At 40.7% G+C, this 17,802-nt stretch overlaps 1 protein-coding gene across 1 annotated transcript in view; it reads left to right on the top strand.

The window, feature by feature from the left end:
- Positions 1 to 17,802, top strand: part of Wdr70 (WD repeat domain 70) — a 204,287-nt gene that overhangs the window by 45,838 nt on the left and 140,647 nt on the right. Inside the window, exons 6-8 of the mRNA XM_021183813.2 lie at positions 4,430 to 4,489; positions 8,137 to 8,270; positions 15,093 to 15,246. Coding sequence (XP_021039472.1) covers positions 4,430 to 4,489; positions 8,137 to 8,270; positions 15,093 to 15,246 — 348 coding nt within the window. The remainder of the gene's footprint in view (positions 1 to 4,429; positions 4,490 to 8,136; positions 8,271 to 15,092; positions 15,247 to 17,802) is intronic.

Below are 17,802 nucleotides of genomic sequence, written 5' to 3'. Positions count from 1 at the left end.
CTCTCTCTCTCTCTCTCTCTCTCTCTCTCTCTCTCTCTCCCTGCCCCCCTCCCTCTCCCCAGATCACTCTTCCTATGTTTGCTTTAGAAAAGAGCAGGGCTTCTCAGGGCTATCAGTGGAACACAAGCCCCCACGTCAAGGCTGGACATGGCATCTCAGTAGGAGGAAACGGGTCCTGAGAGCAGACAGAAGAGTCCGGGATTCCCATGTCAGGAGCCCCACAAAATGGCCGTGCTAACAGGCATAACATATATGCAGAGGACCTAGTGCAGAGCCATGTAGGCTCTGTGATCGCTGTTTCAGTCTCTGCGAGCCCCTATGACTCCTCTGGCTCCTACAGTTGTTCCTCCCTCTCTTCAGCAGGGTTACCTGAGCTCCAAGGGGAGAGACCCAAGGCTAGGGACCGATGGAGATCTCCTGTTTGGTCATCCCCCCACTCCCTTTGCCTAATATTTGGCTATGGGTCTGGAGCAGAATCTTTCTTTCTGGATTTTTACTTTAATGTTTGTATTTAATGCATAACATATGATTAGTATGACGAACGAACGAACGAATGTTAAGTTAGTTTATCAACTCCTCAGAATTATCTTAGAATTTACTTTAATTCTGATTTTTTTGTTTCCAAGTGGTCTTTTTATTATGGCTTATAGTATACTGCTATACTATACAGCTTTCTTGACTCTTGACTTTCCACCTGAATGAGTATAATTTGCAAATCTTTTTTTTTTTTTTTTTTTTTTGAGACAGGGTTTCTCTGTGTAGCCCTGGCTGTCCTGGAACTCACTTTGTAGACGAGGCTGGCCTCAAACTCAGAAATCTGCCTGGCTCTGCCTCCTGAGTGCTGGGATTAAAGGTGTGTGCCAAAATGCCTGGCTTTTGTTTTTTGTTTTTTTTTGGTTTTGCAGATCTTTTGAAAACATTGTAGAATGTTCTTCATAAAAATTGCTCGTGGGCTGGAGAGATGGCTCAGCAGTTAAGAGCACTCACTGCTCTTCCAGAGGTGTTATTGAGGCAGAACTGAGAGCCTGGGAAATAACGCTCTAGGTGGTATATTTAAACCCAATCCAAGACAAGAAGTAATATCTTCTCTTTTTTCCATTAACTGTAACTTTTGTTATGAGTTCTCATAATAAATTACTGCACTGAAGTAATTTAATCTGTAATGTTCCTTGGCAGGAAAATCTTGAAAATATTTTATTGTAATTGTGAATTTCACACTAAGTCATATTTCAAAGTCATTAGTAAAAAGTTCTGGAAAAATACAGTCACCAAGTGATATGCTCCAAAAAGATGAATTGCTACTATTTTAGATGATTAAGTTATGCCAATTATCTGGGCTTTGTTTGAATTATACCCCACTTGATTTCCAGTAAAATGTTGGTTTTAAATGTAAACAATACTTTAATTCACTCATAATGTAAATATGGCCTAAGTTTTTTGCTGAAGTGTTAGAAATTGTCTATATTTAGGCACATTCTGCATTGAATTAAATGAAATAATTCTCATACAGCTATTTTTTTTTGCAGTGGTATTTCTACTTGCTGAGTGACTAAAAAGTAATTAGTTATGAAATGAGAGGCAGACTATCGTAGTTTCTTCTTTTAAGTATTAGTTATGAAATGAGATGTGGGTTACGATAAATTCCTTTCTAAGTGAGACATTTCAAATGCTCTCCCAGTTCTTAGCACTTATACATGCTTTCTTGCTTAAATTCATTGCCAGATACAGGAATATCCTATATAATTCAATTGGGAGAAAGCCTCAAATCCATTTGTTGGGCCTTTTAATTGTTTTTGAGTTTTTGTTGGAATGTTTTCACCTCTGAAATAGGTTATGTGTAATACTTCTCAGAAAATATTCAATCTTAAAGTAGTATCTTTGTTTTAGAATAAACTGAAAATTCCAAGCTGTTTGTTTATTGGTATTCAGCTCCTCTCTGGTTCCTAACTGCCTTCTTTAATCTATTGCAGTAATAGACCGTAGCAACCTCTCAGAGGAAACAGCCCAAACCTTCTGCCTGCACTTCTCTGCTATCGCGGTGCTTGATCTGTATTTAGTTGTGTTAGAATAATTTTCTTACAAGGTTTTCATTTTGGGGAATTGTTATTCTCTGCCTCTGATTGGACTGACCTGGTGGAATAGCATCTGCTTCTCTTTATGGTTATAACCAGCAATCCCAAAGTTTCACTGTAAATGAAAAATTATTTATTCATTCCCACAACTATTCTGTGTTGGCCATGTGTTTTCTGTTTTGCGGCCTGAGGATCCAGAAATGAGAGATACATATATACACTTTAAGATACTCTTTTGCAGTTTGGATAGAGAGTGGTCAGGAGGGACTAGGCAACATTACACTGTCCCATGATGTTAGTGTCTGAAGCAATGAGAGATTGTCGTGGGGTAGCTTAGATGTGCTATTTCTGAACCCATATTCTGAAGTGTTGAGAAATACTTCCAGGAGCCATCTTTCCAGCTCTGCAGGTTAGGTTTTAAACACCATGTAGCCCAGGGGAGCCTTGAATTCAAGATTCTTTTATCTAAGTCTCTCAGTTGCTAGAATCCCAGGCATAACCACCATGGCTAGTTTCTAATGGATGGCTCTGTAATAGACATAGGATGTTAGTGTAATACCCTGTTCTTAAATAAGAGGATTTGTTTCAATAATGGCAACTCATAATGCAATGCTTATTGTGTACTCTTACATCTGATGTATGCACCCCTCTCTTCTATCTCTCACTTAATCCCCTCCACACTACAGTCATTTATTTATTAAATTATGGTCATGGTCTCTGCCTCTTGGATCATATGCTTTCTTGAAAGGGGAGGTTAGTGTAGTATAACCTCCTGTGCAGTATAACCTCCTGTGTAGTATAACCTCCTGTGTAGTATAACCTCCCTGAATAAATGCTTATTAAAATAAGGACTGACTTAACATTCCACATGGAGGTTTCTATCTGTACTGTTTATGTATTAAATGTATACATGTATCTAGAGAGAGCAGAAGGAAATGACCATGTTTTAGTAAGATACAGCCAGAATTTGATATAAATTATTTTTCTATTTTATTATTTACCTGAGAGTAGTATTTTATGAAAAAAAAAGTTTTAAATTTGTCAGCCAACATGATTGTTATGGTGATTTTTTTTACTCTGAACTTATTTATTTACTATTAGGTATTTTCTTATTTTACATTTCAAATGCTATCCCAAAAGCACCCCTCCTATGTCATGGTGATCTTAATTGTCAGAATATTTTTTAAAGATTTATTTCTTTGTTTTGTGTATGTGAGTACACTGTAGCTCTGTAGATGGTTGTGAGCCATCATGTGGTTGCTGGGAACTGAACTCAGGACCTCTGAAAAAGCAGTCAGGACTCTAAACTGCTGAGCCATCTCTTCTGCCCTCACTGTGTTCTCTTTGAGTTTTATTATAGAGATTTTGAAAATTATTCCCACAAAATTCTGATAGAAGTGGACTCCCAAATGTCAGCCAACCTCCCTAAGCACACCACAGTATGTGTACACAGACACTGGGGACAGGGTGGGGTTGGCTGACATTTGGGAGTTAGCTTTCTTTTTTATGTGTGGTCCTGGAGACCCATCCAGTGTCCCTACCAATGGCGCCATCTCACTAGCCTTTACTGTAAATGTACACTTTTTAAAATTACATTTTATTTGTGTGTGGGGTATGCTTATGCCATGATATATGTGCGGAGGTCAGGGGTCAGCTTGTGGAAGTCAATTCTCTGTTCCCCTGTGAGACCCAGGGCTAGAGCTCAGGTAGTGAGGCTTGGTCCAGTATTTTTACACACTGAGCTGTCTCACTGGCCTGGATAGAAGCTTTCAGTTTTGTTTTGTTTGTTTGTTTGTTTTTCATGTAATTTATAACTTAAAGGAAAAACTAATCCTTAATTTCTCAGACATTATCAGTAGGTACTTGTTTATTGTTTTTTTTTTTTTAAGATTGATTTATTTATTTATTATATAAGTAAGTACACTGTAGCTGTCTTCAGACACTCCAGAAGAGGGCATCAGATCTCATTACAGATGGTTGTGAGCCACCATGTGGTTGCTGGGATTTGAACCCTGGACCTTTGGAAGAGCAGTCGGGTGCTCTTACCCACTGAGCCATCTCACCAGCCCTTGTTTATTGTTTAACATAATAACAACAAGAAATAATTTCATTTAACTTAAAGAATTTCTTGGCGCCAGGAGCAGTGGCTCATGCCTGTGGTTCTAACATTTGGGGTGCAGAGACAGGGAAGGGAAGAGACTGAGGGACTGGGATGTAGCTCAGTGAGTGGTAGAAGGCTTGTCTTGGATAGCCCTTGGGCCCAGGGACACACACAGAAGTGTCTTCCCTATAGTGTCTGTATGGGTCCTCACTTATATCATCTTACTCAGTGATGTAATGGGACCCTCTTGTTTCAGAACCCCGTCCAGAGGATTCCCGACTCGCACGAGATAACACTGAAGCACGGCACTAAAACAGTAAGTTTAAAATGTTCTTGTTCTTTTTTTTATTAACAGAGCTTTTCTGGACCAGTCAGCTGATAAGGTATAACATACACACACACACACACACACACACACACAGCCTGAGACCATTCTAAGGTCAATTGATGAAAGCTACAGACATCATGAAAAACTAGAAAGATGATTTTTCACAGTCAATCAAAATAGCAGCACCTTTCATTTTCCTGGGGTCCACTTAGTGTCATTGTTAGTGTTGGCTTTAAGATCCTCTTTCCGTGGGATACAGGTCCACTATAAAGTGACACATCCAGTTCTGTTTTTAATAGCTTTGGGAAACTTCCCATTGCCTTCAACATTATTGCAGCCAAGAAAGACAACATTCAGTGGAGGCAGAGCCAGAAATGTGGGAATTGGTGATGGGAATCTTAACACAGTGTATTCAGGCCACAGACACTTTTCCCTTGTAAAGATCGGTCTTATACACATCTCTGTTAAATACAATCAGTTTAATGTCATTTTAAATAAAATGAAAATTCTCATTTCTAGTGTTTAGTGTCAATGTACAAAAATGTTACATTAAAATATACTTTGTGGTTTTCAATAGATTTTGAGTCTAAATGGTCTTGACAGATTTTTAGAATTAGGGGCATTCTCCCAAATAGCTGAGAGCTGTTGTTGTTATTTTCTTATTAACATTGCTTAAAAATCCTGTGGGGCTGGGGAGATGCTTCAGTGGCCCTGGGTTCAACCCTCTTCCCTACACAGCAACTCAGCAACTCACATCCTTCTGGTACTCTACTGCAGCTGGGCCCACCCACCCCTCCAGCTCCAGATAGTAGATTCCTTCTTTCAATCCCAATACTAGGAATTCTTTCTTTTTTGCTTATTTAGTCTAATAAAGGTTTCTTATTTTCTTTGAAAAAATCACAGAACCAACTGTTCTAGCTTTGTGACCGTTTCTTTTTCTTTCTTTTGTTTGTTTGTTTTTTTTTTTTTGTTTTTGTTTTTTTCCAAGGTAGGGTTTCTCTGTGTAGCCCTGGCTGTCCTGGAACTCACTGTGTAGACCAGACTGTCTGTGACCTTTTCTGTGTGTGCAAACTTCTTGTGTTTCACTTTCCACTCTGAACTTCCGGCTTCCCTTTTATGCTTCGGTTGGATTTCCTTGCTTTTCTTTTGATAGTTTTTAAGAGTGGAAGGTTAGGCTATTGCTTTTAGATTTTTTTCTTTTCCACTGTCTGTAAGTATATCAAACTCATACATTTCTCTATAAGCATATCTATTTTTGCATATTTCTTCAATGAACTGCTCATAGTGATAGTTAAAATGGATGTTTTGGCCATCTAACAAAAAGACTGAACTATTTAAAAGTAGAAATTTTGTAGTGGTTCCTTTTAAATTTGAAGGAAAATATAAAATCAATGATTTAATTGGAGTTAAAAATTCTTTATTAAATTTCCGTTGGGGCATGATTTTATAACCAATTTAAATTAAAACAGTATTTAAAATCCTTAGCTATAATCATAAGAAAAACTGTCAAATATTGAAGCTCTTATACAGTTAGTTTGATGCCAGGTCAAATAAATTGCCTAATTCTAGACTTACATGTGAAGCTCAAGACGGAGAAAATGATGACTGTCCTTTAAAGAGCGAGGGAGAGAGCTGAAGTTGAAGATGCTAGAGCCTGTTCCCAGGCTGGGTTGAAAGAAACACATGAATGCAATAGCAATAGTAAAGAAAGGGGCCGTGAGTCTGAAGGGGAGTAGGAAGCAAGATATGGGAGGTTTGGAGGGAGGAAAGGGGAGGGAGAAAAGTATGGCCTGGGGGAGAAAGCTAAAACAGAAAGCCTAAATTACTTTGTGTCCTGGTCAGATTACTCTAGACCATCATTCCGAATAGTTTGATACCTGTTTCTGCATTTTATGATAATTAACTTAAAAAATAATTATTTCTTCAATAATATGTTTATAGTAAGTATCTGTTGAATTATACTGACATATCTGTGATTAAAATACACTGAAAAATTAGTTAAACTTTCTGTCTTTTTTAACTCTTGGAAACCCAGGGTTTGAGGATTAAATTTAACCCGTGGGAAGACACAGTTTCTAACTGGGGCAGATAATTTTGTCCGCACTGAATTCTGTGTTCTGTCTTACAGACTTTCGTATCCTTGGTTATTTGGAATAATGCTTTAATATTTTAGTGAAGTTTATAAGCATTGGCAGTGACCCTGCTGTCTGAATGCTCACCCTGAAAGCATCCTTTTGAAGCCAAGCTGAGAATGCATGCTTATAACCCTGGCACAGCGGAGGCAGGGGCAGAGGAACATTTCAGGTTGAGTTCTAATAGGTCTACCTATTGAAACATTGCTTAAAACAAAACAAAAAACTAAGTTCCCCCCGAGAAACTGTCCCCAATCCCCAAAATGGCTCCTTTAGAACAAAACCACCACGGTTACCTTGAGAAATCTCAAGGACAAACCCTATCATCTTGTCGTCGTCTTGCGCTGGAGTGTGTTATCTTTTTGCTTTTAGTAGCACAGTAAACTTAAAGATTTACTTTGTTGTTCTTCTGTGATAGAGGAAGATTTATCTCATATTTGTTGCACTGTCTTATTGTTTGAATTATGTATAAGGCCGGCCTGCCTTCCTCCCTTTCTCACTCCCTCCCTCTGTCCTTCCCTCCCTCCCTCCCTTCCTCCCTCCCTCTCTCCCTTCCTTTCTTCTTTTTAAAGACAGCATCTCACTATGTAACTCTGACTATCCAGGAACTCAGAGATCCACCTGCCTCTGCCTCCTGAGTACTGGGATTAAAGGCATGTGCCACCATGCCCAACTGACTTATATAAAATTTTCATGTTTCATGTGTGTGTGTACACTGGTTCACATGTGCAGGTGCACATATGTGTGTGTGCACATAGAAGCCTGGGACAGACAGTAAATGTCTTTCTCAGGTGCTCTTTATCTTCCTTTACTAAGCTGGAGCCTATTGATTTGGCTGGCATGGTTGGCCAGTAGATTCCAGGAATCTGCTTTCCTCCAACACACACACACACACACACAGACACACACACACAGACACACACAGACATACCACACACACACACACACAAACACAGACACACACAGACACACACACACACAGACACACACACCACACACACAAACAGACACACACAGACACACAGACACACACACACAGACACACACACACACACCACACACACACACCACACACACACACAAACACAGACACACACACACACAGACACNCCACACACACACACCACACACACACACAAACACAGACACACACACACACAGACACACACACCACACACACACACACAAACAGACACACACAGACACACAGACACACACACACACAGACACACAGACACACATACACCACACACACACACAGACACACACACAGACACACACAGACACACCACACACACACATAGATAACAATATCTTTATTTCAAGATAAGTAGTACATTAAAGTGAAGCAATCTGCAGGATGTAACACATTACCATTCATTCAGGAGTAGCAACAACTGCTGGTCCACATCTGCTGTGCCTTTCTGACAGTGGTGCAGGAGGCTAGAAGTGGGGACTGTCTAACTCTTCCTCTGTGAGCTTGCATCTGTTTGTTTTGAACAGGTTTCCGCTCTGGGTCTGGACCCCTCAGGTGCCCGTTTGGTCACTGGAGGATATGATTACGATGTTAAATTTTGGGATTTTGCTGGAATGGATGCTTCTTTCAAGGCATTTCGATCTCTTCAACCTTGTGAATGGTATGTATTTACTTAACAGCTCCATGGTTAGCTTTTGGCTTTTATATTGGAGGTAATGCTGTTGTCATTTGAACTCAGTCTACAATGAATAGTATTTAACTTATATAAATTATATCACTATTAAATGAAAATAAACCATACATCTCTTTTCCTTAGCTTCATTGACATACATACATATGTGACACACATATAAAATACATCTTTTATGCATTATACAAACTATATATACATCTATTATTTCCATGTATATGTTCATGTGTTATGTGTGTAGGTGCATGTGCCAGTGTACACACGTGAAGAATGAGGACAGCTTACAGGAGCTGTTTCTCTCCTTTCATCACAGGGGCCCTGGGGTCTAGCACAGAGCTTCAGGTTTGGCCACAGGCAGCTTTCCCCACTGAGCCCTCTCCTGGCCCTTGACCTTGAAAATGTTTTCAAGGCATTTTCTACTAGTTGTTTGGTTTTTTAAAATACATCTATTTAGAACTCAGTCCTTCCTTGCTTTACTTTAAAATATTCCAGCAAATAAGGCTTGGTACTGTGGTGTTTCGGTTGTTTCTTTCCCTGGAGTCCTGGCTGTCTTTGGAACTCGCAGTGTAGACCAGCAAATAAGGCTTGGTACTGTGGTGTTTCGGTTGTTTCTTTCCCTGGAGTCCTGGCTGTCTTTGGGACTCGCAGTGTAGATCAGATTGGTCTTAAACTCATAGAATTGCCCTGCCTTTGCTTCCCGAGTGCTGACATTGAAGACACATGCCACCACAATCGGCTTATAATGTGTGTTTGTTTATGGTACACACTCAGTCCTTATCCAAGCAGTGGTCCATGCCACTTTCCTGTATAGACAGTTAGCATTGCACTAAAAAGGCTTGACAAGGTGCTTCCCATAGCAGCCTCTTCTGTTTCTGCCCATATATGGGCGTCGCGCATGCTGCTCCTTTTTCTCCTCCCAGTATACTCAGAGAAGAGTAAAGACTTGATTAGGCTTTATACTGTACACCGATTGCCATGTACTGATAGATTCCTACATTAAACTAATATTGCTGCTACTAATGAAGGAATCACTTCATTGTGAAGTGAATTTATATACATATATATGTATGTATATACATACTTAACAGGACCTTTGTGGAGAAATCACTTGGTAGTATGTAATACATAATAGTGATGAACTTGCCGGGCGGTGGTGGTACACACCTTTATTCCCAGCACTGGGGAGGCAGAGGCAGGTGGATCTCTGAGTTCAAGGCCAGCCTGGTCTACAGAGTGAGTTCCAGGATAGCCAGGGCTACACAGAGAAACCCTGTCTCGAAAAACCAAAAAAAATAAAAAAATAAAAATAAAAGAAGTGATGAACTTATTACCTATTCATATTTGCTACATAGATTATTGATCTCATTGACTCATTGAGGCTTATATATTGGTGGTTGTTGGTGTACATTTAGGCTACTTTATTGGTTCTTATATCTACCATCCTTTCCCCTGACCCCCCCCCCCAATCCCTTCCAACCCCCAACTCCAGGTGGGAAAGCACGGCATAGATCTCGTTAGACTACTTGCTGACTAAGGGCATGGAGTTCCAGGGGACAAGTCCAGTCTTCATCGTCAAGATATCCCATTTCTTCTTCTCTGTTTGCGCATGACCACTTGACAAACAGTAGCAACGGGGGAGCAGCCGCTGCCTGTGGCTTTGGCATTTTTATATCCTCTCAAGGGTCCCCAGAATCGCAAACGTAAATAAACTCTCTTCACCTGGCAAAATCACACCCCTGCCAAAGCACGAGACAAATCATACAGAGCTGTTGTGGAGAATCTAAAGCAGCCGATATGCCACCCCTGGGATCAAAACAGAAACATGTCCACATAACATTTCTGCGTTTATAAAGGCCAAAGCTCATACTGCCATTGTGGACTCTGACCCACCAGGACAGTTAAGCAGGTTTTTTTTTTTTGTTTTTGTTTTTTGTTTTGTTTTTTTTTAAATAAGTTGCCTTGATCACGGTGTTTTGTCACAGCACAGTAACTACAGTTTCGGCACCTCTGGTTTTCTATTTCTTTGAGTTCTGCACTTTCAGTTATTTGTTGTTAGTTGCAGCCATTCTTTTTGGTCTTTAAATTGTCCAGATTTGTCCACTAGAAACCTTTAATACTATTTTGACATGACTTTATATGTATTTAAAAGCTTATTGTCTGTTCTGTCTGTCTGTGTTTAAATGACAAAGTCTTATTGATTCTTAAAAGTTTTTAATAAATCTAATTTTAGAAATTTTATTTATGGAAAAGTGACATTAAAATTTCAGAAATGAACTTTATTAACTGAGGATAATACCAAGATACAGATTCTCCATATGTTTGTCGTCCTGGAATATCAGTAGCTTTAGGCAGATTGTTGACGGTAACTTTCGGGTCTGTCTGACTCTCTATAAAACTTACCTGAGTCACACAGTGCCTCTCATTCTAGCCCAGTATCGCTGGGTTATTCATTCTGTCTTTAATTCTGTTTTGTGTCTCCTCTTCTGAGCACACTAGAGGGTGAGTGATCTGGTGATCTACTCTTGGTATCTAGACAACAGAGCAGTAGAACCTCTTGTGCTATGGAAAGCATTCTTTATGTTCCCTCCCCTCTGTGACAGTCACTGCAGATAACTAGTGAATATTGGAAATACAGTTACCAGGTTGTACTGGTGTGAGTGTAGGAGCCCATAGAGGCCAGAAGAGGGTGTCAGACATCCTGGAGCCGAGCTGCAGGCAGTTGTGAACTGTTTCACTTGTCTATGGAGAGGAACGTGCATTCTTAACTGCAGAACCATCTCCTCAACCTCTAATGCATTCTTCAAAAGTGAAATATGGGGGGTGTATGTTTCATTTAGTTTCACTGTCTTAACTGTATTGAGTTAAGACGTTCCAGCCCCTGATTCTAGCACTCAGTATATAATGACCAGGCCTTCTTTTTTGCCAGTTAGAAGTTGAATGAAGATGCAGTAAGATCTCTTTTAGCTAACAACAGTTGAATATGGCAGTTGGACTTTGGCCTGCCATTAAAACCCTTTCTTTTTGTGCTGTGAATCTGTTCTTTAGAGTTCCTTGAAGCAGCTGAAGGTAATCCAGCTTGGAGTAAGTGGTGTTTTCTGACACCATCCTATAGAAACCTGTGGTCGCACCGCACCCCTCTCACTTCCTTGGCCTGTTCCCGGCACTGCATTATACATGTTGGGTCCATAGCCTTCTGCCTACAGGTTCCATATCCACAGTTAATCAACTGCAGATTAAGGCAAAGTATTTGACAAGCTTGCCTGAGAGACCTGAGCACCGGTAGATTTTGCTAACTGCAGTGTCCCTTGAGTGAGTTCTTCCTGGGACTCGAGGGATGATCAAACGATAACTATAAGCATAATAAGTATGATATTATTCTCTGGGAATCGAGAAGTAATACCAGTAACTACTTGTTTCAAGGTCTCTAGTGGGCACCTTTATGCGTGTTATTATTATTATTAATTTTGAGTAAATGTTACGCTAGTATTTAGGTGTTGCTTGCATGTGTGTATATGAATCAAGTGTGTTTTTGAGGCCAATGAGAGTGTCAAATCCCCTGAAACTGCACGTACGGATGTAGTTGCTAGGAGCCATGCCTTACTCAAGAGTAAACAAGTGCTCTGAACCTTCGGCCATTTCTCTGGTTCTGATGTATAATATTACTTCAATCTATAAGTTAAGTTTTATTCTCAACATTTACTTATTTATTTAATTATTATTTTATTTATTTACATTCCAAATGTTGCTGCCCCCAGTCCCCACTTCCAGAGTTATTCACGCCCCTCCTTCACCTCTGAGAGGGTGCTTCCCTGGGGCATCAAGTCTCAAGATTAGGGGCATCCTTCTCCCACGAGGCCAGACAAGACATTCATCTGCTACATATGTGCCTGGGGCTTCAGAGCAGCCCATGTCTGCTCTTCGGTTGGTGGCTTAGTCTCTGGGTTAGTTGACACTGTTGGTTTGATTTCTTATAATTGGGTGTTTTGTCTGCATGTGCCCCACATGCACACAATGCTTGCAGAGGCCAGAGGAGGGCATTGGGTCCCCTAGAATGGGCATCAGAGATGGTTGTAAGAAGCCATGCAGATGCTGAGAAGTGAACCCAGGTCTTCTGGAAGATCAGAGAGTGCTTTTAAGCATTGAGGCACCTCTCCAGCCCCACTGTGTAATATTGTTTTTACAACTTATCCCAATCCTGTAAGTTAAGCATTATTCTCCTTATTCAATGGAGGAAGCGGGGACTCAGCAGAATTACCCAGGTAGCATGAGCATGCTGTGGCCCAGGAACATCTCTGTCTAGTCTTGCTACTCTTCCTGTGTGCGGGTTTTCTGTAATATAAGACAGCGGGGAGCAGAAGGGCTTGCTCATCCTCATACAGCCAGTTAGCAGAGCGAGGGTTTGGATCTCTAGATTTCTGACTCACATTCCGGTGCACTTTTCACTACAGCCGGACACCTTGGCTCATGAGCCCCAAGTGACAGCCCTGGACAGCTGTGTTTATCTGTCTTGCATGTCCCAGCTTGTTTTGCTAGCCAAGCAAAAGGTACTTAGAGGATCCTCAGTCGTCACCTCCCCACTCCCCTCACTCTCGAGTCTCCCCCTTTGCCCCGTGAATCACTTCACAGAAGGAATTGTGCAATGCTACTAAGCCGTCCTCTGCTGTCAGAGCGCCTCCCGAGAGCACTCACTTCCTCACGACTCCAGTTTACTGTCAGATTGGCTTTCTCTGCCCCCTCTTTGATCAGAATCTTAGTAGTATAGGCAGGAATTTGAAGAGCAGATGCACTACCCTGAACAAGCCCTTTTATCCTCCTCAGGACTGTGTCTAATGACTCCTAATCCCGTCTTTTTAACTCTGTGGTTAGCAGAATTAAGAGCAAAGTGGGACAGGAATGATGAGGTTGGAACTGAACATTTTCATTTGAGCACTGGCAAAGTGGACTACAGAGAGCACACGAAAATGGTAACGTTTTCCTTCCTAGCCGAAAAGCAAAGCAGTACCCATGTGGGTTGCTGAAAATGTAGGTCTCCCTCTGAATATAAACAGCGTTTGGTAGAGTGGTTCCAGAGAGATGGGAACCCCTGCCTGCTTCTACTCCCTCTCCTTAAAGTTTGCTATTTTTAAGATTTTTAACTTCCCTTTGAAAACAAAAATCAGTCACCAGAAAACAGTGATAATGCATAGCGCCAGATCTCTTAGGCTTGATTGAAGGGAACTAACGCTTCCCAATGGGAGTGCTAGTAACAGAGTCTGTCTCACATGCTAGCAAGTTCGCACAGTCTTACTAAAAGACCTTTGTTGAGCAGTCTCAATTGTTTAATTATCAAAGATTTGATGTGTTTTATGTATAAAACCACAATTGGTCTAAATAGACTCTAATTTTCTCAGTTCCTGATTGATTGCCTAAAATTTGATCTGTCAGAGTCTTATCAGAGTGTAGAAATGTGATGTAATTTGACCAGAAGCACTTTAATAAGATTGCTGACGATATTAGAAGCTACTGTAAAGAATATGCAAGCACACAGCAGTGTCCTCTCTTTCTGGGGCTGACATACAACATTCAAGGAGGAGCCTCGGGGTTGAGATCCAGACCTTCTCTGAACGGGCATGGCTGTGCCTCTCACTGGATCGAGAGAGGTGGCTCTGGTTCTGATATCAATTTCTCCATTAGTGGTAGGCCCTCAGTGGGCAGGGGGAAGAAAGAAAGAGACGAAGGAAAAGGAAAGAACAGAAAGAAACTGAGGGAAAGAAAAAAAAAATCTCACGTCTTTAATCCCAGTATTTGGGAGGCAGAGGCAGGTGGATCTCTAAGAGCTCAAAGCCAGCCTGGTCTGTAAAGCGAGTTCCGGGCCAGCCAGGGCTGCATTGAGAAACAGTGAATGAACAAAAGGGAAAACCAAATAAAGGCATATAGGTTTAAAAGTATAATAAGGGCCAACAGCAATGCTCCGTGGTAAATGCTCAGCCATCCTGACAACCTGGCTGTGAATCCTAGGACCTGTCTTCAAAGGATAGAGCTGGCTTCTGAAAGTTGTTTCCCACCTCCATATGGTCCTCCTGCACACGTGCACAGAGTTTAAATAGCTAGATACAAAATGCAAAAACTACAAAAAGTAAAAACACTGCTAACACCCAGTACGAAGAAAACAGGAATCACAGCAGTAAGCAAAAGTGAGGTGATGGAGTTGCTTGTTCTCAGTAGTGGGCCGGGTCAGCTGACCTTGGGGACTCTTGTTTGTGTCGTTTGTCAGTGTCTAGACTTCCTGTGGTTGTCACCTCTTCTCAGGACATCAAGGTTGCTCTTTTAAAAAATTTTTTTTTATTACATTTACTGTGTATGTGTGTGTGTGTGCGCACATGTGTGCATGTGTGCATGCCCACACATTCCATGACATGCACAGAGGTCAGAGGACAAATTGCTACTAGTTTGTTCTGTCTTTTATCAGTTTGGGTCCTAGGCTGAACTCAGGTCCCTAGGCTTGGCAACAAGCAAGGTACCCTTTTTCTTTTTTTAAATGTTGTAGTTAACAAATAAGATAGAGCTTTAATTATTATGCAGATAAGCTTATTGGAAAAGAGCCAGGGTATTCACGAGTTGGTTGGGTTGAAAGTGTAAGTTTTAGGAGGTTTTGGTAAATTCCTGTGGGACAAGGGAGGATGATTTTGTGCTTTTTGGAATTATTAATTTTATACTTGTATAACATTTTTTATTGACTATGCCAAATATAGCAAAAGTATTTAAAAAAACCCTCTGTTTCATTAGACTATTTTGTTTTTTTCTTTTGTATAGCCATCAGATCAAGTCGTTACAGTACAGTAACACAGGAGACATGATTCTTGTTGTTTCTGGAAGCTCACAGGCCAAGGTTATTGACAGAGATGGTTTTGAAGTCATGGAGTGTATAAAGGGAGACCAGTATATCGTAGACATGGCCAACACCAAGGTAAGTATGGATGGTGTTTAATGGATTTGAGTTCAGCGCTCTTCTCTCCCTCTGCCGTCCCTCCTCACTCCATTCTCTCACTTTCTCCCTCTCCTTCTTCCTCTGCTCTATCCCTCATGCATTCGCCTCCCTCTTTCCCCTCTCCTTCCCCTCCCCTTCTACACTCCTTTCTCCCTCCTCTTGCTTCACTCACCATCCCGTCTTCCTTCCCTCCCTTTCCTCCTCCTCCTCTTCTTCCTCTTCCACTTCTTTCTCCTATTCCTTCTCCTCCGTCTGGGCCTGCCTCATTTTTCTGAGTGTGGGGTTACAGCACCCTATCCTATCTGGTCAGCACATTTATTAACAAGTAGTTTCAGTTGTCATGTAATAATTTCTCCTAAAGTTAGCATGTTAAGTGAGCACCACTTTGCTGCTTCTCACATTGTGTGGATTGTTTGGGAGGTTGTAGGTAGGATAGTGTCACCAGGCCTCGCTCAGATGGTCACAGTTGGAGTACAAGCCCGTGGCCTCTTTGTCTCCTTTCTCCCTCAGGCCCTGCCCCTCATGTGCCTGCTCTCACTCTGAGTCACACCTTCCCTCTGTCATCTGCTTGTAGATCGAGCCTTCTTCCAACATGCTGGTCTTGTATAGAAATTGTTTAGTATAATAGACTTCAGAGTGTAATTTTGAGTTCTATGTTTGTGAACTCACCTATATACTTAAACTTTTTATAACCCCAGATTCATACACATTGCACCTTCCTGGCTATATGTGAATGTGTGTTTACAAAGAGCAGCCAAGAGGTGACTCTGAACAAGATAGCACTATCTTTTACTTCCTGTTTCAGAACTTGGATTTTAATCAGGGTTCTTAAATGTCTTTTGTTGATGATTTTGGTATTTAAAATGACTCCCTAACATAATGTTGAAAGGGCTATGGTGCTGTCTAGTGTTCTCCAGCACAAGTCTGTGGTATGTATTATAAAGACAATGTTTGTGTCAGTCAAGCTATATTTAGGTACAAGCTAAATTGCCATTGACTATGAACCCAATGTTAATGAATCAGCAATATAAATTAAACAAGGTGTCCTTAAACACAGACACATATCAAATAAATTATGTATTGATCGGTTGAAAGTATGACCAGAGACTTTTCGGAGCCCATTTAAATGCTTATTCAGCATACCAAGATCATAACACATGAATGAGGAAAATTGGCTATAATCTATTTTAATTGCTGTAGGTGAATTATTAGATTCAATCGACATAATGTGTTTTCAGATTGCCCCATGTTGAACCTGTAGAAATGCCTGTCTACAGGGTAGGATCACAATCTTTTGTTAATTGGTAGATTATTAATGGACCCTGAACATTTGGTGATTTTCCAAACATTTGAATACAATTTAAATATTAATTTTATACTTAAAACTGAAGTGGTGACTTGACTATTTTTTTTTAAAATGGATTTATCTAGTGTTTTTAAAATCATTACTCTGCAAACAGATGGTTCAGTAAGTGTTATCATTAGGGTTTCTATTGCTGTGAAGAGATACTATGGCCTTGGCAACTGTTATAAAGGAAGACTTTTAATTGTGGCTGGTTTACAGTCCAGAGGTTCTGTCCATTATCGTCTTGGTGAATATAGCTGAAAGTTCTGTATCTGAATTGGCAGAGAGCAGGAAAAGAGTACCACACAGAGCCTGGCTTGAGCACTTGACACCTCAAAGCCTACCCCAGTGACACACTTTCTCCAACAGTGCCTACCTACTCCAGCAAGGCCACACCTCCTAGCTGTGCTGTCAAGCAAGGCCACACCTCCTAGCTGTGCTGTTACCTGTGGGCGGATGGGGCTGTTTTCATTCAATCTGTGACCCTGATTAATGTGCTTGCTACTGTGCCTGCAAACCCAATTTCAATCCCTGTGCCCCACATGGTGGAAGGAGGGAAGCAACGAGTAAACATAGTACTGTGACCTGCACATGTTCCCCATGACACATGTGCACCCATATCAACACCCACTGGGGTTAATAGCAGTAAGGAATTACAGTAGCTAGGGCTCTGGACCTCAAGATGGCAGGAACATTATTGACTTGGCTATTTCCTTAGCCTGTGGTTTGAAATTGTGCTTATGATGACAGCCTAAACAACATTTAGTCAAGAATGTAGGGCATTAAAATGTTAACTAATTTATCAATATGTATTAAAAATATTACTATATATATAGCTGTGTACTATAGATCACCTTATCCTACCAATATTATCTTTATTCTGACTTCAAAATTGCTTATTTTGCTTTCTCTATTAACTGACTGTTTGCCTAGAAATATTACTGATGTCATTATCTTTGGCTTGAATGGTGGGTTTCACAAAAGTGACAGGTTTTATAGAATACTCAAAAAAAAAAAATTAAGCCCCCTTCCTGGTTCCTAGAGAAATTAGTAGATTGTGGTTTTATATGCAGATCTATTGTGGTAAAGTATTACATACTTAAGTATGAAAAGGCTTTTCTAGTTTAGTGTTAAAAGATTTTATTTATTTCTGTGTGTGTGGGGGGGTGTGTGAGACAGAGAGAGAGAGA

This window comes from Mus caroli, chromosome 15 (assembly GCF_900094665.2).
Source record: "Mus caroli chromosome 15, CAROLI_EIJ_v1.1, whole genome shotgun sequence".
In the NCBI taxonomy this organism is placed as follows: Eukaryota; Metazoa; Chordata; class Mammalia; order Rodentia; family Muridae; genus Mus; species Mus caroli.
The sequence above is the reverse complement of the archived record's forward strand: the minus strand, read 5'-3'. Positions and strand labels throughout refer to the sequence as shown.